Below are 26,166 nucleotides of genomic sequence, written 5' to 3' on the forward strand. Positions count from 1 at the left end.
GTGACTATCAATGAATATTGGGTAAAAATAAGTTTGAGTGTAACATGTAAATGTTAATAGTAAATGGCAGGTGTTGCAGCGCTCTGGATATTTCACTCCTGCTTAGTCCTACTGCTTTCATGTCCCCTCATTCCCAGTCAGTGGGAGTAACTTTGTATACATTATCTGGAATACTGCAACATTGCCCAGAGTCAGACCAAGCACCCTCATTGTTTTAATTTGTGATGCACGATCAATGACCATTAAAGCGAGGTTGTAGTCCAACTGAAGGCTTTAATAAGCTAGATGTTTCCCCCAGCAGCTCAGGTACAGAAAGAAGGCTGCTGGGGCGGCACGGGCTCTTATACCCTGCCTTTCAGGGCGGAGCTACCATACAGCTTGACCAATAGGAAACATACAATATCTACCAATGGTGTTCAAGCATAAGCAGGTACCGTAATACCTCTACACAGACTACCACATTCACCCCCTGTTAAAAAAGAGTACGGCGGGGGTGGTGGCTTGATAGTACAACATGTAATGTGGTACCGTAATACCTCCGTACAGCGTTTTGTAACTATTTACAGATTCACAATTAACTATATACACTTTAAAATGAAGCTATCAGTCGATTGGGGGCGCTGGCTGTCCTCTGTGATCGTCGAAGCTTTGGTGGTGATGCCGGTGGAAGCTCGGGCGTCTCTGTCTTCGGGAGTGTGGCCTCGATCTCTGTGCCAGCTTCAACACCCCTAGACAGCGCTGGTGGGGAAAACGGTTGACCTGGGAAGGGAGCGTCTGCGGGGTGCGTCGGTGGGTGGGGGGGGATTAGACGGGGCTGGCGGAAGGACCAATCCTCCTGTAAGGTGCACCGGTGGGAGGGAGGGTGGGACTGGTGGCTGGGGTGTGCGTGGGGATCCGGCGGGCGCCAGGTCTCGTAGGGAGGCCGTATCATGTCGGCCGTCGGGGTACGCCACCTTTGAGCTCCAAATGGAGAAATGGAGAACAAAAATAAGAGAACAACATCACACCCTGTTTGCTCAAACACAGTGATTATGAAGTGTATTTATTTCAACGCCAGAAGTATAGCAGGTAAGGCAGATGAACTTGGAGCACTTATTAGTACTTGGAATTATGATGTTGTGGCTATCACAGAAACCTGGTTAAAGGAAGGGCTCTTCATTGGAAATATGGGCCTTTTGGGGGGGGGGGGGGGGGAGCGTCCTTATTTTGAAAAGATTTCATTGCATATTTTATTCGGACATAAATTATTATAAGAGTGTGGATTAATTGAGGCCTAGGCTGTGGGAAAAAATGACAATTTGAATAAGCACGTTATGTAGCAGACATGCTCACTGTAACAGAAGACAATGAATTTTTTTTTCACACGATACCAATATGTATTTTTCCATCTCAGCACTTCACAAATAATCTGCCATACTGGTGATATATCTTGCAAAATGATTTACCATGTTCTAATATTGAAAATGCAACAGCACAGGCTACACTGCAGATAGTGTTTAGTGTTTTCGGAGCAGGATGGGTCTGGGGGCTGCCAGCCAGGTCGGGAGCGAGGTCCCAGAGGAGAACTTCCTGAGGAAGACAAGGAGACGTTCGTGAGGTCTTTGGTTGGTCGTGGTACAAAGCAGTGACCGGATGGAGTGGAGGGCATCCGGGAGGACTTCCTGCCAGCGGGAGACTGGGAGATTCCTGGGCCAGTAGGACGGTCTTCCAGACTGTTCCGTTCTCCCTCTCTACCTGTCCGTTACCCTGGGGGTTGTAACTGGTCGTCCTGCTCGAGGCAATGCCCTTGCTGAGCAGGAACTGACGCAGTTCGTCACTCATAAAGGAGGACCCCCTATCACTATGTATGTAAGCGGGGAACCCGAACAGTGCAAAGATGCTATTGAGGGCCTTGACGACAGTGGTAGCGGTCATTTCGGGGCAGGGCATGGCGAATGGGAACCGGGAGTACTCGTCAATCATGTTCAGGAAGTACGCGTTGCGGTCGGTGGAGGGGAGGGGGCCTTTGAAGTCCATGCTGAGGCGTTCAAAGGGACAGGAAGCCTTTATCAGGTGCGCTTTCTCTAGGCGGTAGAAGTGCTGTTTGCACTCCGCGCAGATTTGGCAATCCCTGGTGGCTGTCCTGATCTCCTCCGATGGATATGGGCAGTTGCGGGTCTTGATAAAGTGGAAAAAGCGAGTGACCCCCGGGTGGCAGAGATCCTCGTGGAGAGTTCGGAGGCGGTCCACTTGTGCGTTGACACATGTGCCGCGGGACAGGGCATCAGGAGGCTCGTTTAGCTTCCGGGGACGATACAAGATTTCATAATTGTAGGTGATGGGTTCGATCCTCCACTGCATGATCTTATCGTTTTTTATCTTTTCCCCCCTGTGCATTATCGAACATGAAAGCAACCGACTGTTAGTCAGTGAGGAGAGTAAATCTCCTGCCGGCCAGGTAATGCCTCCAATGTCGCACAGCTTCTACTATGGCCTGGGCCTCCATTTTGACTGAGGCGTGGCGGATTTCGGAAGCATGGAGGGTACGTGAGAAGAAGGCCACGGGTCTGCCCGCTTGGTTGAGGGTGGCCGCCAGAGCTACGTCAGACGCGTCGCTCTCGACCTGGAAGGGGAGGGACTCGTCGATGGTGTGCATCGTGGCCTTTGCAATGTCTGATTTGATGCGGCTGAAGGCCTGGCGGGCCTCTATCGACAGGGGAAAAACTGTGGATTAGATCAGGGGACAGGCCTTGTCCGCATAGTTGGGGACCCACTGAGCATAGTCAGAGAAAAACCGTAGGCAGCGCTTCAGTGCCTTGGAGCAGTGAGGGAGCGGGATCTCCATAAGGGGACGCATGCGTTCAGGGTCGGGGCCCATAACTCCATTTCGCACTACGTAGCCGAGGATGGCTAGGTGGTCGGTGCTAAACACGCATTTATCCTTGTAATACGTAAGGTTAAGGATCTTTGCGGTCTGGAGGAATTTTCGGAGGTTCGTGTTGTGATCCTGCTGGTCGTGGCCGCAGGTGGTGACATTATCGAAATACGGCAATGTTGCCTGTACCGGTCAACCATTCGGTCCATAGGCATTCTGGTCTTTGCGTCCCTAGTAGCCCGGCGAAGGATCTTGCTAATGTGGAAGGAGGCGAAGCCCCCAGCCTGGAGGCCTGGATAAATTATATGGCTGGGTTCATAAAGTTGGAGAGGATTAAGTTCGCCTTGAGAGGGTCTGCGCAGGGGTTCTACAGGCGGTGGCAACCATTCCTAGACTATCTCGCGGAGCGTTAGAGGAAGGCCGGTCAGCAGCAGCAGCAACCTTGGGGAGGGGGGGGGGGGGGCGGGGACGTCTTGGGAGGGGGATGGGGAGAGGGGGGACTGCCTGGGAGGGTGGATGAGCACGAGATAACATGAAGGGTTGGGGAAACTGGCACGTACGGGTGAGGGCCAGTGTACAAAGCTGTGTAAATATATCATTTTGCCATGTATATATCTTGCTCTGCGCCATTTCTCGTTTTTTTTTTTTTTGTTACGGGGGGGGGGGGGATTATTGTTTGTATGGGAGAAAAATTAGTGTTAAAAAATTTTAATAAATATATATTTTTTTAATTAAAAAAAAAACATTCGGTCCATCTCACGCTGGAAGACCGAGACCCCGTTAGTGACACCGAAGAGAACCCTTAAGAAGTGGTAGAGCTGCCCACCTGCCTCGAAGGCAGTGTATTTGCGGTCACTAGTGCGGATGGGGAGCTGGTGGTAGGCGGACTTAAGATCCACCGTGGAGAAGACCTTGTAATGCGCGATCCTGTTTACCAGGTCGGATATGCGGGGGAGAGGGTACGCGTCCAGCTGCGTAAACCTGTTGATGGTCTGACTGTAGTCGATGACCATCCTATGCTTCTCCCCGGTCTTTACCACCACTACTTGAGCTCTCTAGGGACTGTTGCTAGCTTCAATGACTCCTTCCCTCAGTAGCCGTTTGACCTCTGACCTAATAAAGATCCGGTCCTGGGCACTGTACCGTCTGCTCCTGGTGGCGACGAGTTTGCAATCCGGGGTGAGGTTCGCAAACAGGGAAGGCAGATCGACCTTGAGGGTCGCGAGGCCGCAGACAGTGAGGGGGGGTATAGGGCCGCTGAATTTGAATGTTAGACTTTGGAGGTTACACTGGAAGTCTAAACCTAGGAGTGTGGCCGCGCAGAGGTGGGGAAGGACGTAGAGCCGTTAATTTTTAAACTCCCTTCCCTGGACTGTGAGGTTTGCTACACAAAACCCCTTTATCTCTACTGAGTGGGAACCGGAGGCCAGGGAGATTTTTTGATTATTGGGGTGGACGAGGAGAGAACAGCGTCTTTCCTTGCAGGTGGATGCGCGGGCCGGGCAGCGCTGCCGGGGGTGCTTGGCCTGTCCGCAAAAGTAGCAGCGGGGCCCCCCGGGGTTGCCAGGCCGCCTTGCAGCACAAGCTTGTGGGGGGATGGGAGATGTCTCGGGATCGGCTGCGGAGGGGTTCCACGCTGCCCAGGGGGCTGCCGTGCGGTCGGGAACGTAAGCGCGGGCATTTTGGGAGGCCACGTCCAGGGAGCCTGCAAGGGCCCGTGCCTCCTTGAGGCCTAGGGTATCTTTTTCCAGCAATCACTGGCGGATTTGGGAGGGCAGCATACCTGCCACAGCATACCTGTGGGCAGCTGTAGTTTCTCCCCAACACACACGTTCTCCCTGTGTCTGCGTGGGTTTCCTCCGACAAGTCCCAAAAGACGTGCTGTTCAGTGATTTGGACATTCTGAATTCTCCCTCTGTGTACTCGAACAGGTGTCGGAATGTGGCGACTGCGGTCTTTTCACAGTAACATCATTGCAGTGTTAATGTAAGCCTGCTTGTGACAATAGAGATTATTATTATTATCTGCGTGTATATTTTGATGAACGGGACCTGCTTTGAAAATCCAGCCATAGAGTGACTGTTTTGCTGGCACACACATTTATTACCGCCCTGCCAAGGGCTGAACAGTTAGTCAAAACAGTTACGCTAATGACTTATCAGCACCGACCTAACCCTACCTTTGGCATTTCCAGCCTCATTCAATGCATGTCCTCTAAAGTGCAAATAAGCCAAGTTTGCAGTGATTAATTTGATATGGTATCTTCACAAATCATAATAAAATTGAGGTTTTCTATAACATCAAGCATGCTCCCGAGTTGTTGCTGGAAATTTGTAATGCCTTCAACGAGTGAAGCTATTCTATAACTAACAATGCAGGGGGAGTCAAGTGGAACCTTCCTTGTGAGTTTTGGCCTTTACATCTGTCTCTGTCGCTGTTAAGAAACATGCTGAAAGATGTAACTTTGTTTGCCTGGTTGCCAAGCAGCTCTTGGCTTTGTTGGATATAACCTACTTGGTTTGACCACAATTGATGTTTGTAGCTTTTGACTGGTCGGTAGGAAAGCCTGCATTAAACTCACTGACTAATTCTTCTGCACGGTGTTGGATATGCATATTGTGTCAGTGTAGTGCCTCGCCTATAAGGGGTGCATATCAGGAAAATATGAACACGCTTTCCAGAAAGCGTGCAACTTGTCCTTGTGTGCTGCAAATGAGTGAAGCTCTGTGCCAGAAGCAGGCATTTGGGAAATCAGCCCTGTAGTTTGTTACCTGTGGCTCATCAACAGGTTGTGAAATAGTACTTCAATAAAATACAGTATTCCACCATCCTGTATTCAGATCAGCAGAATCAGTGGGCCATTACTCCAGTGAAATGCTGAATTATCTAAATTATTGTGCAGTATAATTTACCATGATCCTAATGACCAGGATTATAAATTGTTTATTTGCTATCTTGTATATTTTATTTAATATGGATAGTAATACTAAAAAGCTTTTGCAATAAGAAAAATGAAATGCCTGTAATACAAATTCTACAATCTATTGAACGAAAATGTAAATGATTATTAGACTGAGTGTCTAGATGGAACCACCATAAATATGCTTAGAATCAATCGAGAATATTAGAAGCAATAAATCCAGGCTCCCTCCCAGGAAAGTGGAATACACTGATATTGATTTTTCCCCAGTCCAAGTATCTGAAACTACTTTGGCTTCTCTGAATTCAGTGGTTTAGCTGGTTTCAGTGAGTAACTGGTCAACGGAGCCCTCAGTCTGTACTGTTGATTGTTCCCAGCTAGGGAGTGGTGGGGTTGGTATATTGGGACCTCATTTGAAAGAGAAAAAACAGAAAATGCTGAAAATACTCAGGTCAGGTGGCATCTTTGGAGTGAAATGGAATTAATGTTTCAGGTCTATTGGCTTTCATTAGAACTGGGAAAAGTTAGAAGTGTTTTAAGCAGGTGAAAGTAGTTTTTCTGCCTTTCACACTTCCCAAGATGGATTTTTTCTTTCTTTACTTTATTCCATTACCATCAACCATTTTTGTCATTTAATTTCTCCTGTCACAGACATTTCCTTTTGCTCTTTTTCCAACCTTTTCCCTTTCACTTGCTTTGCAACCTATTACCTTTCTGACTTTACCCAGGTCTGATGAAAAGTCATTGACCTGAAAAGCCATTGTTCTGTCTACAGAGGTGCTGCCAGATCTGCTGAGTGTTCCCACCAGCTACAGTATTTTGCTGCTAAAAAATCATCAGGTCACGTGGACTCAAAATATTGACTCTGTTTCTTTCCACAAATGCTGCCAGACCTGCTGAGTTTTTCCCAGCATTTTCTTACTTTATTTCAGGTTTCCTGCATCTGGAATATTTTGCTTTTATCTATCACTTTGGTTGGCTGCGAAACGCTCCTGTAAATTGTCAATCCCATGGCAATTGATGCTTGTGTTAATTCACGTGGATGCTCCTTTTCAGTTGGTGCCAAGGCTTATATTCTTTTGGTACTTGTGTTCTTACATTCACCAGGGTTAATTTCATAAAACATTTATCCTGGGGCTGTTTAGCACAGGGCTAAATCGCTGGCTTTGAAAGCAGACCAAGGCAGGCCAGCAGCACGGTTCAATCCCTGTAACAGCCTCCCTGAACAGGCGCTGGAATGTGGCGACTAGGGGCTTTTCACAGTAACTTCATTTGAAGCCTACTTGTGACAAGCGTTTTTCATTTTCATTTTCCTTGTTAATATCAACCTTCATCTCTACACTGGCATGCATGAAATGAATATAAAAATGATTTTTTTCTTTGGCCAGGAGAAGAAAAGCATTCAAATGTTCCTCGCAAATGTCAGAACAATTGCACATAAATGTTAACACCCCCACCCCAAATATTGTGTAGGGGCAGAATGCATCTGTTAATTGCTACTGACTTTGAGAACATGGACCGCCGCCAGTCAAGTGCAGAGTTTGCCAAGGATGTGTGGCAGTGTGCCAGTTTTCAATGAAACGCAGGTGTGCAGAGTGTATTCTATTCAGGTTGGCAAGTTTTCACATTTATTGCTGTTTCACTGCCCTGAGTAACTGGATGTGAACAAACCGTACAAGGCAGAAAATACAAACCGATTATTTAGTTGAATCCATACAGCACTGCTCAGCAGAAAATATTGCTGCCAACGTGGAAAAAGCATCTTAAAGTTGTTTGTTGGGTGAGAAGGTGCACTCAATTTAGAAAAGGTTAAGCTCGGAGATGTGCCTATTTAGCTGCTGTTCCAACCCATCCACTGATTCAAAGCAAAGCGTCCATTCTGCCCACTTTGAGGGACACAGTCAATTTGGCACACATTTGTTTTGACGTGTTTGCCAGCGAGGAAGCTGCAAAATCCCTTTAGAGGTCCTTAGCTGGTTTCCTTTAAGTGGAGTTTGTGTAAATCAGTTGGAAGCGTGCTTGATTCATCATGAATGCAAACTGAACTTTTGAACACCGCATCATCTGGTGCCTTGGGCAACTGTGACTCAGATGCAAAATCACCACGTTAGGATTTTTCTAATGGGCAAAGCTCCAGCAATGTCCTTTGTGGAAACTGTGCAGATGGTACATCTGTTGCAGAATGCACTTGAACCGTATGATTTTATATTTTTAAAGTTAATTTAATGTTCTAAACACTATCTGCAGTGTAGCCTGTGCTGTTGCATTTTCAATATTAGAACATGGTAAATCATTTTGCAAGATATATCACCAGTATGGCAGATTATTTGTGAAGTGCTGAGATGGAAAAATACATATTGGTATCGTGTGTGAAAAAAAAATTCATTGTCTTCTGTTACAGTGAGCATGTCTGCTACATAACGTGCTTATTCAAATTGTCATTTTTTCCCACAGCCTAGGCCTCAATTAATCCACACTCTTATAATACTTTATGTCTGAATAAAATATGCAATGAAATATTTTCAAAATAAGGACGCTCTCTTCTTCCCCCCCCCCCCCCCCCCCCCCCTCAGTGTTTGGAAGCACCAAGGCCCATATTTCCAATGAAGAGCTGAACGGGTTGGCTGGAGTTTGGGGTTCAAAGGTGGGATGTCATTTGCCTGCTCAAAGCTCCACCAGTTCCACTCTTCCTATGATTAATTTACAAAAGGTGGCTATGTCAAATTGACAGTGGGAGCTTAACCTCATTCTCTCAATTGAAGTCTCACTTGCTATTAGGAAAATCTGTATTAATAAATCGTGCCACTTTTCTTTTTAACACCTGCTGAAAAATACTGAAATAAGGAAACAGATCCCTGATTCAAGATTTGGCCATCCTGATTGCATGGATGTGCCAAAAGTATTTCCAGACTATTTCACAAATCTAACCAAATGTTTCTCATGATCTTTGAACTGACTTGAGCCTTTGAACTGCAGCGCTGGTAGCAAACATAAAATGTTCTAGTCCCTGGGTCCCTGCTGCGCTTAGAAGAAATGGATCATGCATTTTCTCCTCCAGTCCAGTTGAGGGCTATGTTTTATGCTGAGTCCCTTTTAGATATGGAATCACTTCTGCCTTCCACCCTATCACAATAGATAGGTTGTCAGCTTGAAGTGTTAACTATTCTGTGTTTAATTCCGATTTCCAGCATCCTCTGTACTTTTGTTCATGCTGAGTATGTTGACCTCAGTTGAGACAATGATTGAAGCACTACAGTTGGCAAGGAGACCATGGCTTCTGAGGGCCAGGACGAGAAAGCCAGATCCTGAAGGTTGAGAGGGCCAAGACTCTACTACTATTTCAAAAAGAGAATGGAATCTTTCATAGCCTATTAAGTTGATGGATGGCAGGCTTTTTCTGAATATAACTACATTCAGAAATGCTGAGCAATGGAAACAGCTGAGTGGGGAATTGTTTATGCTTGTGTCAGGATCACGCATTGAAGTGTTCTGCCTTGAACAGTGATTACATGTACTGAAGGTGATTAAATACATTGCTTTACTTGGATCAGATAATGGGATTCTCTGGAGTCTGCTGCCCTCGACATTTGATATTTCAGCACATATAAAGACAATTCCTCCACTACATGGCAGTGGTCAAGCTGCCTTGTCCCCACTGATCATTTCAGTTCTGATCCCAAGTGCTGAGTTTTGGGAAACATGGAGGGGGAAGAAAGCTGACCAGTGATAATCAGAATTTGGTTAGCTTGCAGATTGTTGGGATTTAAAGTTCTGAAGGCAAAAAGAAATGTAGATAGTGCAGTGACAATTGCCTGTAGAGAAATTAAGTGGTTTCCATATCCTTGAAAGATTACAAAGGTTTATCTGTACTGCCAGTTGGTTCTCATTATATGCTTCTAAAGGATAATTATAGTTGCTGTTTCTGGGGCCTTTGTACGTTGCGATGCTGTGTCGTAGCTCTACATTGATGAGATATTAATGTTGGCAGAGATTTGATTATAGTATTGAAAAAGTGGTTGTGGTGATGGGATGCTTGGTCCCTAGCCACTAATTCCATTCCCCCACTTTAAGCCACACTCAGGCTGAACCAGACTAGTTTGCCACAGATTGAGATTAAGCCTGCCAGTTAGCAAGCTTGGTGCCACATTTCATCCTGAGATGAGTTTCCAACTGCATACATTTCATCTCTTAAGACCACTTATTTCCACCTACATAATATTGATTTTGCCCCAGTTCAGCTCAGCTGCTTCTGAAACCCTCACTTTTAAGCCTTTGTTACCTCTAAACTCAGCTATTCCAGTGCACTCCTGACTGGTCTCCCATATTTCATCCTCTGTAAACTTGAGGTCATGCAAAACTCTACCCATGTCTTAACCTACATTCCCCTTTCACCTTGCTCATTGAGCTTCATTGGCTCCCGGTCAAGCAATATCCTGATTTAAAAATTCTCATCCTTGTTTTCAGATCCCTCCATGGATTTGTCCTTCCCTATCTAAGTCACCTCCTCCAACCCCACAATCCTCTAATATATCTGCACGCCTCTAATTCTACCCTCTTGAGCATCCCTGATTTTAATTGCTCTGCTATTGGCTGCTGTACCTTCAGCTGCGGAGGCTGCAATCTCTGGAATTCCAGTCCCATGCTTACCTCACTAAGGCATTTCTTAAAACCTTTTTAAAAAATAAATTTAGAGTATCCAATTATTTTTTTTCGAATTAAGGGGCAATTTAGCATGACCAATTCAGCTTCCCTACACATCTTTGGGTTGTGGGAGTGAGAACGTTGCAGACAAGGGGAGAATGTGCAAACCCCAGATGGACTATGACCTGGGGCTAGGATCGAACCTGGGTCCTCCGTGCCATGAGGCAGCAGTGACATTGCTTCACGGTAGCACAGTGGTTAGTACTGTTGCTCCACAGCACTAGGGTCCCAGGTCCAATTCCCGGCTTGAGTCACTGGCTGTGTGGAGTCTGCACATTCTCCCCGTGTCTACTTGGGTTTCCTCCGGGTGCTCCGATTTCGTTCCACAAGTCCCAAAAGACGTGCTGTTGGGTAATTTGGACATTCTGAAGTCCCCCTGTGTACCTGACAATAATGATTATTATTATTATAAAACCTACCTGTTTGACCAAGCTTTTGGTCATCTAACCTCTATCTCCTCATGTGGCTCGGCATCATCCTTTGTTTAATAATGCTTCTGAGAAGTATCTTGTGATGTTTCATTCAGCTAAAAGTGCTGTATAAATTTTATCTGACCCTGTTCTGAGCTTTTGACCCCGCTTTCTCTCGACCACCAAGACAGCCTAACTTCACCTCCATCCATACTTTTGTTATATTCATAATTCACTATTTCATGCTTTCCCAGTCAGCCTTTCATCTTTGACCCTCCCTTCGAAAGTTAAAAATTTATCTTAAACTCTGTTGGCCATTTTGTAACTCAACATGAAGTTTCATTCTTCCATTGCCCCTGTGCTCAGACTTTTATTGGATCTTTGTCCCTCATGTTAATGGTTGGTTGATAATGTTGTTAAAGGTACACAGGCAATGGGCATTGTTTGATTAAGGACTGAGAATACAGTGTGGAATGCTGTCAATAGTTAGGCAGAGATCTATGATGCTGCATCCTGTGAATAAACCTATTAACAAGGAAACATATCTGACCTGTTTCGGACTTCATAATTTGTCTTGGATGCATATAACACCTCCATCTAAGATTCACAACCCCATGTTTATATTATCACTCCCCGTGTTTATAAAGTTTAACTGTATAAGGGCTCTGCATTCCTCCAACCCTGATCTTTTGTTCATCCCATCACTGACAGCTTTCAGCTGTCTCTGGAATTTCCTGTCCAATGCTCTCCGAGTTGAAAACCCACTTTATGACCCACCTCTTTGACCAAATTGCCTGCCCTAATGTCTCCTGCTTTGGCCCATTGCCATTTTGTGTCTGATGCTCCTATGACGCATCTTTACTATCCTCTGAGTATTATACAATGCAAATTATTTTTGATGGGTTTTGATATCCTTGTGTTTAATGGCTTATGTACTTTGGAGTGTCATGCAAAACCACATATTCTGGGAATGAGATTGAGTTTCTTCTGAAAAGGTTCTCTGCCTCGCAGCTATGAAATGGGTCCGCTGGCTAGATTTGTTTTCCATTTTTATCTGATGAGTATGAATTATTTGAATCAACATAGCTGCAGAATGCAAGCTAACCTTGTTGCAGAATGGAATAGAGGAGAGTTTGCTTTCAGCTGCAGGGAGGCTTGAGGTCTGGACATAGCTGCCTGTTGCTGGGGAATAAACAAAACCAATCCAACTCTGCGAGAGTTTGCGATTTGCCGAGTTAGTAAGTGATGTATCTAGAAACAATTTTTTTAAAAGTATGTTTATTAAGGTTTTACATTTTCACAAACAAAGCGACATAAGCACAAGAATGATACAGCACAGCAAGCAAAACAAAAAGGCTCAGCATACATGGATACAGAGGGCGACAGGAGAACAGCAGCATTACCAGCTCAATACAATCATTAGACATAACTTTATAAGCCCAACTAGAGAACAAGGGAGAAGCAGGGTAAGGTCATGAAAACATGGTAAGATGGTGCACACCTTCCCAGGCAGCGATTGCTCACCACCACCACTGGAGTTCTGGATAAATGTTTTGCACCATATTCAGATATGCCCCAATATACATCCCCTACACTCCAGTGCCAGAGGCACCATTAATGCACTACAACCTCCTCTCCTCGAATACCCGGCCCATCTGCACCCATACAGGAACCAATCGCTAATTCTTTAGCCCCATTCTCTGAAAATAAGGAAACCTACAACAGAAGTAATAATAATAATTTATATTAGTGTCACAAGTAGGCTTACATTAACACTGCAATGAAGTTACTATGAAAACCCCTAATCCCCATGTATGATGCCTGGTCAGGTGCACTGAGGAAGAATTCAGAATTCCAATTCACCGAACAAGCACATCTTTCAGGACTTGAGGGAGGAAACCGGTGCACCCGGAGGAAACCCACGCAGACACGGGGAGAACATGCAGACTCCGCAGAGACAGTGACCCAAGCCGGGAGTCGACGAACCAGAGTTCCTGGCGCTGTGATGCAATAGTGTTAACCACCGTGCTACCGTGCGCTACGTACATATATCTCAACGCAAAATAACCCCAGTCTCGGGCTTAGTACAGAATCAACATCATTCCATACATTTATACAGAGGGCCAGTAGCAAAATGTTTGGATTATGATCTGTGTTGTCAACACCTCTCAAAAACAGAAAGGAAAGAGAACTAGAACAACCAAGAGTGGGTCACAGGATAACAAAGGATCAGGACCACACCATGGGCCCATATTCCCCCAGTGCATGCCTATAACCCATTAATGAAGAAGAGAACAAGCTTTCCATTCAAACAAGGAAGCGTCCTGACCATTAGGCGGAACAGGATATCAACCAAATTACAGGACTCTGCTCAATCCCAGGACCCCCTGCATAGAAGAAGCAAAACCCAGCCTCACGGGATATCCCAAATAAGTGCCTTCGACAAGGCACATCCCGAACTCCAGAAGGCAATAGGGTACCAACCAGACCTGGCCTAGCCAAGCACATTCTGACACACTGGAATCTGTACCCCCTGCACACCCCAAAACCGATACCTCAACCAATCCTGCACCTCACCCATACCCAGTTCAGTGCACCACCCCCATTTACAGTTAAGGTTTGCTCCAGTCCAATCTGGGGGGTGCCCGGACCAGGATTTGCTCACCCAGATGAAGAGAAGAAGAAAGACAAACCCTTAAGTGAACAACGCCCAAGCTGACCTGGGAATATTAGCCACCGTCTTGCACTGCATGCCAACACAAGAAGGGTATTAAGGAAAATGACAGCGTTGTCTCAACAGAGACACAAACACTGTTTCCACATGGAAACCCCAACCATAGCACCAGACCTGACCTAGCCCAGGATACTCGTATAAGACCACTTGGAGGAGGACGCCTAACACCCCATCAAACCGACCCCCACACAATGGAAGGACTCCAGTAATGTGGAGGCATGGAAAACCTGCATGGCAGCGGTGACTACATTACAAAGATAAATCATTTGCTGCAAAGCACTTTGGGGCAGCCTGGGGTCATGAAAGATGCTATAGAAATCCAAGATTAATCTACCTACATCTATGTATCTATCTTTGAAGAGCTGTGGTTGGATTGCCATTAACTTTTATAAAGCAGCACTTGATCAATAATGCAGAAATTTGCTGCCCTCTGATGTTGATCATGCTGAACAGCAGTTTCGAAGGAGAAATGCAAGAGTACTTCTTGCTGTGAGTGATCATCTTCCGCTTTGACCTCCTTCAATGCATACTGCCGAAAGATCGAGCATATTTTAGCATTCTTGGGGGTGACTCCTTTCTCTCTCTTCTCCCACCACCCCAGCCACTTATTCAGATTCCACCTCTCAATCCAATCCAAACTAGTGTTGTGAAATTCTTTGAGGGTGAAACAACCAATCTCTCAGAAACTCCAGTCAGTTTTCTGATTCAGCAAGGACTGACCATCAGCATCTTGGATATCATCCTTGACCAAAAAGGTAACCTGGGCCAGCCACCTAAATCAAAAAGCATAATATTGCAGATGCTGGACACCTAAAATAAACACAAAGTGCTGGAAATATTCGGCTGTGGAAATATTCAGCTCAGGCAGCACCTGTAGAGAGAACAACAGAGTTAACATTTCAAGTTGATGACCTATCATCAGAACTAGGAAAAGTCAGAGGTTTTTATCAAAGAGTGGGTGGGATAAGGCCAAAATAAAGTAGTAGCCAGGAGAGATAGCAACGAGACCAAAGGGAATGGTGATGGGCAATAAAAGAAAGACCGAAACCAATGATGTGCCCAGTCTTCCTGCATGACCCCCGAGCTTCCAGAGACCTGCCATTTTAATTCTTCAACATGCTCTCACACTGACATCTCTGCCCTTGGCCTCCTGTACGGTTCCAGTAAAACGCAACATGAGCCTGAGCAACAGCACCTCCTCTCTTGATTAGGTACTTTACAGCCTTCCAGACACTGTAATCTCAGACCATAAACTTTGTTCTTCCCCCAACTCCCAATTTTGTTTCCTTTTCTTTGCATGCTTCAGGTTTTATATTCTTTTCCTTTCAGAGAGGAGGCCACATACTCTAGGCCTATCATTTGTTTCTGTATTTCTTGGCCAATCATAATTCTCCCTGGTCCTCTCTGGTTCAGTGTCTTCCGTCCTTTACCCTATTACAGTTCTTCCTTTGTCCTTGTCCCACCCACCCTTTATTCAAAACCTATTACATCTTTAACTCTTCCCAGTACTGATGTAAGGTCACTGACCTGAAACGTTGCTCTGTTTCTCTCTTCACCGATGCTGCCTGATGTGCTATTTTGCATGCCAGTGCAATACAAGTGGCTACAAGAGCAGCTCAAGAAGCTGGGAGTTCTGTGCCAAGTAACTCTGATCCTGACTCTCCAAAGCCTGTCCACTATTTACTATGATGTGGAAATGCCGGCGTTGGACTGGGGTGAGCACAGTAAGAAGTCTTACAACACCATGTTAAAGTCCAACAGGTTTGTTTCGATGTCACTAGCTTTCGGAGCGCTGCTCCTTCCTCAGGTGAATGAAGAGGTATGTTCCAGAAACACACATATAGACAAATTCAAAGATGCCAAACAATGCTTGGAATGCGACCATTAGCAGGTGATTAAATCTTTACAGATCCAGAGATGGGGTGACCCCAGGTTAAAGAGGTGTGAATTGCATCAAGCCAGGACAGTTGGTAGGATTTCGCAGGCCAGGTGGTGGGGGATGAATGTAATGCGACATGAATCCCAGGTCCCGGTTGAGGCCGCACTCGTGTGCGGAACTTGGCTATAAGTTTCTGCTCGGCGATTCTGCGTTGTCGCGCGTCCTGAAGGCCGCCTTGGAGAACGCTTACCCGGAGATCAGAGGCTGAATGCCTTTGACTGCTGAAGTGTTCCCCGACTGGAGGGGAACATTCCTGCCTGGTGATTGTTGCGCGATGTCCGTTCATTTGTTGTCGCAGCGTCTGCCAGCGTCCGCCAGCTCTACAGCAGACGACGCAACCTGGAAACCAAGATAGAGGCCATATTCTCAACTTGTGCTCAGGACGCAGCAGACCAGCTGCGGAACACCGCCAAACAGATGAGACAACGATACTATGCCACCTATATGCACACCAAGAACAGAAAGCTTGAGAAACTTGGCATCACCACCGGCAGCAACCAAGCCACCCCCAGTGCCACAGTAGAAAACAATACAGGGAAATCTATTGTCAACTTGTCAGACTACACCCTTCAACCAGACGAAATCGAAGTCCTCAGCAGAGGGCTCAATTTCTGCACCACCACCAAAATGGACCCCATCAGTCTCGTGGCAGACACGGAGGAATTCATCAGGCGAATGAGGCTCCGGGAATTCTTCCACAGACCCCAAGAGGCCAACAGCGAACCCAAGCAGACTATCAATGAACCGGAACAGCAGACCGAGAGATCTGTGGTGTGGCAACTGAAGAGGAAAGAGTCGAATTGGACCCCTCCGGAAGGCCGCTGCCTTAGACTCGACATGTATGCTCAAGCCGTCAGGAGTCGCATCAATGCCAGATTCATCAGTCGCATTCACAAGACAGCCCCGAACGTCACCCAAGCACAACGCAATGCCATCCGCGCTCTCAAGACCAACCGCAGCATCGTCATCAAACCAGCAGACAAAGGAGGGGCCACTGTCGTACTGAACAGAACGGACTACTGCAAAGAAGTATACCGACAACTGAACAACCAAGAACACTACAGACAGTTACCCGCAGATCCGACCAAGGAACACATCCGCCAACTTAACAGACTAATCAAGACCTTGGATCCAGATCTTCAGAGCACCCTCCGTGCTCTCATCCCACGTACTCCCCGCATTGGAGATCTCTACTGCCTCCCGAAAATACATAAGGCCAACACACCAGGCCGCCCTATCGTTTCAGGCAATGGGACCTTGTGTGAGAACCTTTCTGGCTACATCGAGGGCATCTTGAAACCCATCGTACAAGGTACGCCCAGCTTCTGTCGCGACACGACGGACTTCCTACAGAAACTCAGCACCCATGGACCAGTTGAACCAGGAACATTCCTCGTCACAATGGACGTCTCGGCACTCTACACCAGCATCCCCCATGATGACGGCATTGCTGCAACAGCCTCAGTACTCAACACCGACAACTGCCAATCTCCAGACGCAATTCTGCAACTCATCCGCTTCATTCTGGATCACAACGTCTTCACCTTCGACAACAAGTTCTTCATCCAGACGCACGGAACAGCCATGGGGTCCAAATTCGCACCCCAATACGCCAACATCTTCATGCACAAGTTTGAACAGGACCTACTCACCGCACAGGACCTTCAACCGACGTTATACACCAGATACATCGATGACATTTTTTTCCTTTGGACCCACGGCGAAGAATCACTGAAACGACTACACGATGACATTAATAAGTTCCATCCAACCATCAAACTCACCATAGACTACTCTCCAAAATCAGTTGCATTCTTGGACACACTCGTCTCCATCAAGGACGGTCACCTCAGCACTTCGCTTTACCGCAAGCCCACGGATAACCCCACAATGCACCAGTTCTCCAGCTTCCACCCTAAACACATTAAAGAAGCCATCCCCTATGGACAAGCGCTCCATATACACAGGATCTGCTCAGACGAGGAGGAGCGTAACAGCCATCTACAGACGTTGAAAGATGCCCTCGTACGAACGGGATATGGCACTCGACTCATCGATCGACAGTTCCAACGGGCCACAGCGAAAAACCGCACCGACCTCCTCAGAAGACAAACATGGGACACAACCGACAGAATACCCTTCGTCGTCCAGTACTTCCCCGGAGCGGAGAAACTACGTCATCTTCTTCACAGCCTTCAACACGTCATTAATGACGATGAACATCTTGTCAAGGTCATCCCCACACCCCCACTACTTGCCTTCAAACAACCGCGCAACCTCAAACGAACCATTGTTTGCAGCAAACTACCCAGTCTTCAGAACAGTGACCACGACACCACACAGCCCTGCCATGGCAATCTCTGCAAGACGTGCCGGATCATCGACATGGATACCACTATTACACGTGAGAACACCACCCACCAGGTACGCGGTACATACTCGTGCGACTCGGCCAACGTTGTCTAACTCATACGCTGCAGGAAAGGATGTCCCGAAGCGTGGTACATTGGCGAGACCATGCAGACGCTGCGACAACGAATGAACGGACATCGCGCAACAATCACCAGGCAGGAATGTTCCCTTCCAGTCGGGGAACACTTCAGCAGTCAAGGGCATTCAGCCTGTCATCTCCGGGTAAGCGTTCTCCAAGGCGGCCTTCAGGACGTGCGACAACGCAGAATCGCCGAGCAGAAGCTTATAGCCAAGTTCCGCACACATGAGTGCGGCCTCAACCGGGACCTGGGATTCATGTCGCATTACATTCATCCCCCACCACCTGGCCTGCGAAATCCTACCAACTGTCCTGGCTTGATGCAATTCACACCTCTTTAACCTGGGGTCACCCCATCTCTGGATCTGTAAAGATTTAATCACCTGCTAATGGTCGCATTCCAAGCATTGTTTGGCATCTTTGAATTTGTCTATATATGTGTTTCTGGAACATACCTCTTCAATCACCTGAGGAAGGAGCAGCGCTCCGATAGCTAGTGACATCGAAACAAACCTGTTGGACTTTAACCTGGTGTTGTAAGACTTCTTACTGCACTATTTACTAGGCAGCAGGCCCCCGCGAACTCCCCTCCAGGTCATGCTGCATCTCCATCCATTCACTTCCATTGCGTTAAAATCCTGGAACTTCCTAAGGTATCCACTTCACATGGGCAACAGCACTTCAAGAAGGCCTCCTCATTAGTTTCGAGGACAATTGGGCAATTAATACTAACCCAGTTATTAAAAAAAGTACATTTTGTCAAATCTTTTTGTCTTGCATTCATCAGAACAGTAATACCAATGTCAGGGTAAACAACTTTAAACTGTATGAGAAATGTCGGAAAGACCAAGGAGCTGATCATCGACTTCAGGAAGCGAAGCAGGGCACACACACACCCCATACCCTACATCAAATGGCTCCAAAATGGAGATGGTCGATAGCTTTAAGGTCCTGGGGGCCACCATCACCAACAGTCTGTCCTGGTCCACTCATGTTGATGCAACAGTCAAGAAAGCCCAAAAATGTCTTTACTTCCTACAGAAGCTAAAGAAATTTGGCATGTCTGCATCCACTCTCTCCAATTTATACAGATGTGCTACAGAGAGCATCCTAACCAGATGCATCACAGCTTGGTATGGCAACTGCTCAGCCCAAGATCGCAAGAAATTACAGAGTGTAGTGAACTCCGCCCAACGCATCGCACAAGCTTGCTACCCTCCCATTGATTCTGTCTACACCTCCCACTGCCTCAGGAAGGCAGACAGCTCACGACATCCTATGCTGTTCTTACTCATGTATTTGCTTTTTTCTCCCTTGTTCCGCACTGTAATCAATCACTATTTGTCGATGTACCATTTGTCAATGTACTCTGTCGATTATTCTTTTTGTCTACTATGTACGTACTGTGTACATTCCCTTGGCCACAGAAAAATCTTTTCACTGTACTTCGGTACATGTGACAATCAATCAATCAAGCAAATCAACAGTTCAGTACCACCAAACGACTATTAAAAAAACAAATAGAAAATTAGCACACCAGCTTTTTTGCATTAAAGAAATAGCATCATCAACTCAATTATTCTAATTGGTGTACCTTCAGCTTCAAAAGGAGTCATATCTAATCTAATGTCTTCAAATCAATATCAGCAGAAACTGCATTTCAGCTTTGTTATCTTAACCTACAAAATGCAATGCTCAAATCATATTTATTTTGAGCCATAGCGTGATATTATAGCCATGAGATGCTTAAATGGATTGCTTCATCCTTTTAAACCAATGTGAATTCATTGATGCATTCTTATCAAAAGCACAGTACGATATTTATTTAAAATCAAGTTATGTTTGAGTTTTGGAAAGCCATGATTTCCAAGCATCAAAGGATTAAGAGACCCATATAGAATCGTAGAATTCCTACAGTGCAGAAGGAGGCCATTTGTCCCATCGAGTCTGCACTGACCCTTAGAGCACCCTACCTGGGCCTATGCTCCCACCACATCCCCATAATCCAGTAACCCCACATAACCACTTGGACACTAAGGGGGAATTTAGCATGGCCAATCCACCTAATCTACACATCTTTGGACTGTGGGAGGAAACCGAAGCGGCCAAACTCACGCAAATACTGAGAGAAAGTGCAAACTCCACACAGGTAGTCAGACATAAGGCTGGAATTGAACCCGGGTACCTAGCGCTGTGATGCAGCAGTGATAACCGCTGTGCCACTGGCGACTCCGCATATAAGAAGTAGGGATATAAGGAATTTATCATTGTTAATAAAGGAAGATTTTTATTTTTAGTTTTGTTCAATCAGGGTGTTGGCCTTGCCAGTATTTATTGTCCATCCCTAATTGCTCTTGTGAAGATGATGCTGAACTGCTGTTGTCAGTGTGCTGTCACAGTGCTTGTAGGGTGGGTGTTCCAGGATTTTTACCCAGCAACAATGAAGGAAGTTACATATTTTTAAGTCCGGATGCTTCATGACTTGGATGTAGTAGTTGGCATCCATAGAGAGAGAAACCGGTTTAGCGATTCAGTTCAATAGATGAGATTACCAAACTGTTTCTTTCTCCACAGATGCTTCCAGTATTACCAACATTTTCTGTTTTTATTTTAAGTTTCCAGCATCCACAGTATTTTGTTTTTTTCTTTTGGAGGTATCCTGCCCTTGTTCTTCGAGGTAGCAGGGGCCATTGGATTGGAAAATGCTATAAAAGGAGCTTTAGTCAGGTTTTGTTTTAGTGCATGTTGCAGATGGTGCAAGTTGTCCATGTGGTGGAGGGCGTGAATATTTAAGGTTGGGGTGGAGAGCCAATCAAGCGGGACTGCTTTGTGATATGGTGTTCAGCTTCTTGAGTATTGGAGCTGCGTTTGTCCAGAAAAGTAGAGAGTATTCCACAATGCTCTTGAGTTACGCCTGGTAGATGGTGGACTGGCTTGGGGAGTCACTAGGTGAGTTACTTGGCACGGAATTCACAGTCTCTGACCTGTTCTTGTAGCCACAGTATTTATGTGGCTGGTCCAGTTCAGTTTCTGGTCAGTGATGACCGCCAAGATGTTGATGGTGGTGAGGGACAGCACAGTGGCGCAGTGGTTAGCATTGCTGCCTCATGGCACCGAGGTCCCAGGTTCGATCCCGGGTCACTGTCCGTGTGGAGTTTGCACATTCTCCCTGTGTTTACGTGGGTTTCACCCCCATAACCCAAAGATGTGCAGGGTAGGTGGATTAGCCACACTAAATTGCCCCTTAATTGGAAAAAATAATATTTTTTAAAAAGATGTTGATGGTGGTGGATTTTGGTGGTGATGTCACAATGGCAAGGGAAATTATTTAGATTCTCATAGAATCATAGAATTTACAGTGCAGAAGGAGGCCATTCGGCCCATCGAGTCTGCACCGGCTCTTGGAAAGAGCACCCCACCCAAGGTCAACACCTCCACCCTATCCCCATAACCCAGTAACCCCACCCAACACTAAGGGCAATTTTGGACACGAAGGGCAATTCATCATGGCCAATCCACCTAACGTGTACACCTTTGGACTGTGGGAGGAAACCGGAGCACCCGGAGGAAACCCGCGCACACGGGGAGGATGTGCAGACTCCACACAGACAGTGACCCAAGCCGGAATCAAACCTGGGATCCTGGAGCTGTGAAGCAATTGTGCTATCCACAATGCTACCGTGCTGCCCATGACCTCTTGGAGATGGTCATTTCCTGCACTTGTGTGGCAAAAATGTTACTTGCCTCTTATCAGCTCGAGCTTGAATTTTGTCCAAGTCTTGCAGCAAGTAGATCCAAACACTATAACATTCAGCAAAAGTCTGCACTTCTGGAATCGTGTGTACCTTCTGCCCTTAATTGCAGGTACACACGATTCCACGACCTTGTTGAATCGTTTAGATTAGCTTTCTTCTTTCTCCTCTTTCCCTTTGCCAATATAACAACAATTTGTTCACTCCACATGCTCTGCACATCATACAAATGAACAATACAATGGTCTGGAGAGAATCCAGATCTCTGGTTAGGAGTTACAGCATGTATAGTTCTTTGATTCATATTGCCTCTCTGGATTCCTTTTGAGCATTGGAGGAAATATTGTTTTAGTGCACAGTCAGAGCACTCTGTGCCAAACAATCATTATTTAGTTGCACCTTGATGTGAGGGTCTACAAGCCATTTGACAACATCTCAGCTGACCCTGATTCTGACTTGGTCTATCTAGTAGGTATCAGTAGCACGAATGCTGGCTCATTTTCCCTGTTGCTGTCCCGACTTGGATTAGGTAAAAATTTGAAGCCCTTCCACAAATTCTTATTTATAATTACTTAATGTCATGTTGAAGAGCGAAATATAGTTTCCACTGATCAGTCTAGCTTGTTGTTTCCTAACTTTTCCTCATTCCCTTCTGCCCCCAAAAGTGGGAATGATGTGGATGGAAGCAAGTCCAGTGAACTAATTTATTGAACTTAACTCTTACCACTGTATAATGCTCTTTATCTATTTCAGCAAGGACTTTCTAAGAATCTCTCCAGCCATTAACGCTTGTTCAGCGAGTTTCTCCCAATGCAGGAGAACGCATTTTGCTGCAATGTTAACTCAATGAAATTAATTGTGAGGGATGTTGGGTTAGCTGCATCTTTGATTTCCTTTGTCTTTCCAGGGAACCCAGAAAGGTGGTGCTGCATCGAGGGTCAACAGGCTTAGGTTTTAATATTGTCGGTGGTGAAGATGGGGAAGGAATTTTTATTTCCTTCATATTGGCAGGAGGCCCAGCTGACCTGAGCGGTGAACTGAGAAAAGGGGACAGGATTATTTCGGTACAGTCTCATATTTTTGATTTATCCTTCTGCCCTTCAGAAGTTTGAATTTTGTTATTTCCTGATCACCTGGTGCATTTGCTGGAATTCCCATACCCATGAGCTTGTTCCTACCTATTTTAACACACTTTCCCAAGCCCATCAATGAACTCCCATTAATTTTTTATACGTCCATTAAAATCTCAATGACCTCTATATACTGAGGAATTTTCTGCTATTTGTGCGTTGAATAGAAAAATCCCATCACAACTGCGCATGAACTGGGGGAGCATCTATGAAATGTATAACCAATCCGTATTGTTCAATTTAACCTCAACTTCTTTTAATATATAGATTTCCACAAGCATAGGCATTATATATAAAGTGATATGGTCACCACTAGCATTGAATGTTATGAGCCAGCAGTGAGAGAACAGTACTGGATTCCTAGAAAAAAAACCAACCGATCTGATGACAGTAATGTTAGTTTCCAGTCCGCAATTCAAAACAAATTTCAAACGAACATGTTAAATTTGAGACTGAAATAGTAAAACCTAGCACTTTTAGTGTGCTATCTGTGTTGGTTATGGCAATGCATATCTCTTTATCAGTTCTAGAGGAATTAAAAAATACGTTTAGCTACAAAAGACAATTGGTCTCAATTCCGTATAAAGTTGAGACTGAAAGATCATCAAATTATAATAATAATCTTCATTATTGTCACAAGTAGGCTTACCTTAACACTGCAATGAAGTTACTGTGAAAATCGTGGCTTTTGCTGATGGTTGTGGAATAACTGAAGCAGAATGAAGTACTTTATTATTGAACACAACCACTTCTCCATCACCAAAAATCCATGTTTAAAAAAATAATTTCTTAGCACTAAAGTGGGCAGCACGGTAGCATTGTGGATAGCACAATTGCTTCACAGCTCCAGGGTCCCAGGTTTGATTCTGACTTGGGTCACTGTCTGTGCGGAGTCTGCACATCCTCCCCGTGTGTGCGTGGGTTTCCTCCGGGTGCTCCGGTTTCCTCCCACAGTCCAAAGATGTGCAGGTTAGGTGGATTGGCCATGATAAATTGCCCTTTGTGTCCAAAATTGCCCTTAGTGTTGGGTGGGGTTGCTGGGTTATGGGGATAGGGTGGAGGTGTTGACCTTGGGTAGGGTGCTTTTTCCAAGAGCCGGTGCAGACTCGATGGGTCGAATGGCCTCCTTCTGCACTGTAAATTCTATGATAATCAAGGCGATCTGCACAAGCTCTATTTAAGGCGATCTAGACCACTTTAATCCTGTGCCTTTTGGGCATTTTGGGTTTTTTTTTTTGCAAAGCACCATCCAACTGAAATATGGAATTGTTGAATTGGGTAGTTCCTCAGATCAGCAATCTATATGGTTTAGGATGTCAATTGAAAGCCATCTAAATCGAACAAAGAATCAATTCAGAATGCAGGCACACCACGTTCCCTTCACACCAATTTCTCCTGCCCCTTCATTTCTTCTACAGATCTCGGCTCTGGTGTAGCAAGGCTCAGTACATTCCCATTTCTAGCTGATGTTTTAAATCACAACACTGAATGTGAACTGATCACTTAATTGCAGCAGAGCCTGATCATATCCTCACTCGACATTCACACATTTCTGAATTAGGAGCGGTAACATTAGTCAGTTTCTTTTTGATCTCAATGGGTTGACTGAAAAAAGCTGCTCCCCCTTTGCACTCCACTGTTGGGAGACAGTGAGCTTAAACTGTTTCGGAATATTGATCTCTCCTATGTAAAAGATAAGTAACTTCTGTCTCAATTTAAAAATCCAGTTTAATACATAATTATAATGTGATTGATATATATGCTGCATTTTTTGAGTATTGGAAAGACAAGAATCGTGAAATAATCAGATCAGGATAATTTTGAGTGTTCACTTCAAAATGTAGACTGTCTTTGATGCAGGTGAACGGTATTGACCTGCGGAGTGCCACCCACGAACAGGCTGCAGCAGCACTAAAAAATGCCGGGCAAGCTGTCACTATTGTAGCACAGTACAGACCAGAGGGTGAGTATTCTGGATCGGTTAATCTGCATTCAAAGGACAAATCAATATTTTGCTTTTAGTTTTGTAAATGTCCGTATGTGACAGCTGTTTACTGAGAAAGCCTTGAGCAAAACATTAAAACACTAAATTTGGAATTTAGCTAATTGTGTTTGCTATTGGTTGTATCCTGATGCGCACCTCTAGAATGTCCAATGATGACAATATTTGTTTCCCATTAGTTACTAACCAACATAGTTGGGGTTTTAGTCTGTCTATGTTGAAGGTATCCTTTCCAATGTATTAATTCTATATCTATAAATTGTTTAGTGAATCATTTCTCGACAATTACACTTGAAATTAAATGTTTTTCACCTATGTGGCTTTTAGTTGGTTGGTTCATGTTCAGAGATTGTAAATTAATCTGCATGTGGTTATTTCTTTTGCATTTAAGCTTCACCTAAATAAACATATTATTGTGGCCCGTCAAGAAGGCAACTGGAGACTAAAATTACTGAAATGGGTCTGAAAAGTGGAGACAATATACAACCACAAAGTCTCTTCTGCAACCACTAAACACCTTGATATTAACATTAACACCTGGATATAACACCGGCATGGCAGCACAGTGGTTAGCACTGTTGCTGCACAGCCCCAGGGTCCCAGGATCGATTCCCGGCTTGGGTCACTGTCTGTGCGGAGTCTGCACGTTCTCCCCATGTCTGCGTGGGTTTCCTCCGGGTGCTCCGGTTTCCTCCCGCAGTCCAAAGTTGTGCAGGTTAGGTGGATTGGCCATGATAAATTGCCCTTAGTGTCCAAAATGGTTGGGTGGGGTTGCTGGGTTACTGGGATGGGGTGGAGGTGTGGGCTTAAGTAGGGTGCTCTTTCCAAGGGCAGGTGCAGACTCGATGGGCCAAATAGCTTCCTACTGCACTGTAAATTCTATGATTCTATGTCAGTACAGTATTAATAATACATGGGAAAACAACTGTATCTAGCAAGTTGATGCACTCTGCTTTTGATTGAGCTCATTAAACTCCATATTTTCGCTAGTACTACTGTTGCTCTTATTAGCCTTAGTTTTATTAGTTCTAATTCTGTCACCTTTGCTCACGAGTCGCCAGGTATCTTTCTGATACCGCCACGTGGTTCAAGCTCAAGTTATGATTAATAATACAGCACACCGCTTAGTAAGAGTTAAAACAACGATCATTTATTATATATACAGCAATAAATACTTATACAATAATCCTACAGTCTATATCAAAACCCACCACTACTGGCCAATACTTAATT

At 45.3% G+C, this 26,166-nt stretch overlaps 1 protein-coding gene across 26 annotated transcripts in view; it reads left to right on the forward strand.

Annotated features, from left to right (window-relative positions):
* Positions 1-26,166, forward strand: part of LOC140389677 (disks large homolog 1) — a 486,438-nt gene that overhangs the window by 364,589 nt on the left and 95,683 nt on the right. For all 26 annotated transcript variants that reach the window (XM_072474027.1, XM_072474028.1, XM_072474029.1 and 23 more), the window contains 2 exons: positions 22,709-22,865; positions 24,792-24,894. In XM_072474027.1, coding sequence (XP_072330128.1) covers positions 22,709-22,865; positions 24,792-24,894 — 260 coding nt within the window. The remainder of the gene's footprint in view (positions 1-22,708; positions 22,866-24,791; positions 24,895-26,166) is intronic.

This window comes from Scyliorhinus torazame, chromosome 14, assembly GCF_047496885.1.
Source record: "Scyliorhinus torazame isolate Kashiwa2021f chromosome 14, sScyTor2.1, whole genome shotgun sequence".
NCBI classification, from domain to species: Eukaryota; Metazoa; Chordata; class Chondrichthyes; order Carcharhiniformes; family Scyliorhinidae; genus Scyliorhinus; species Scyliorhinus torazame.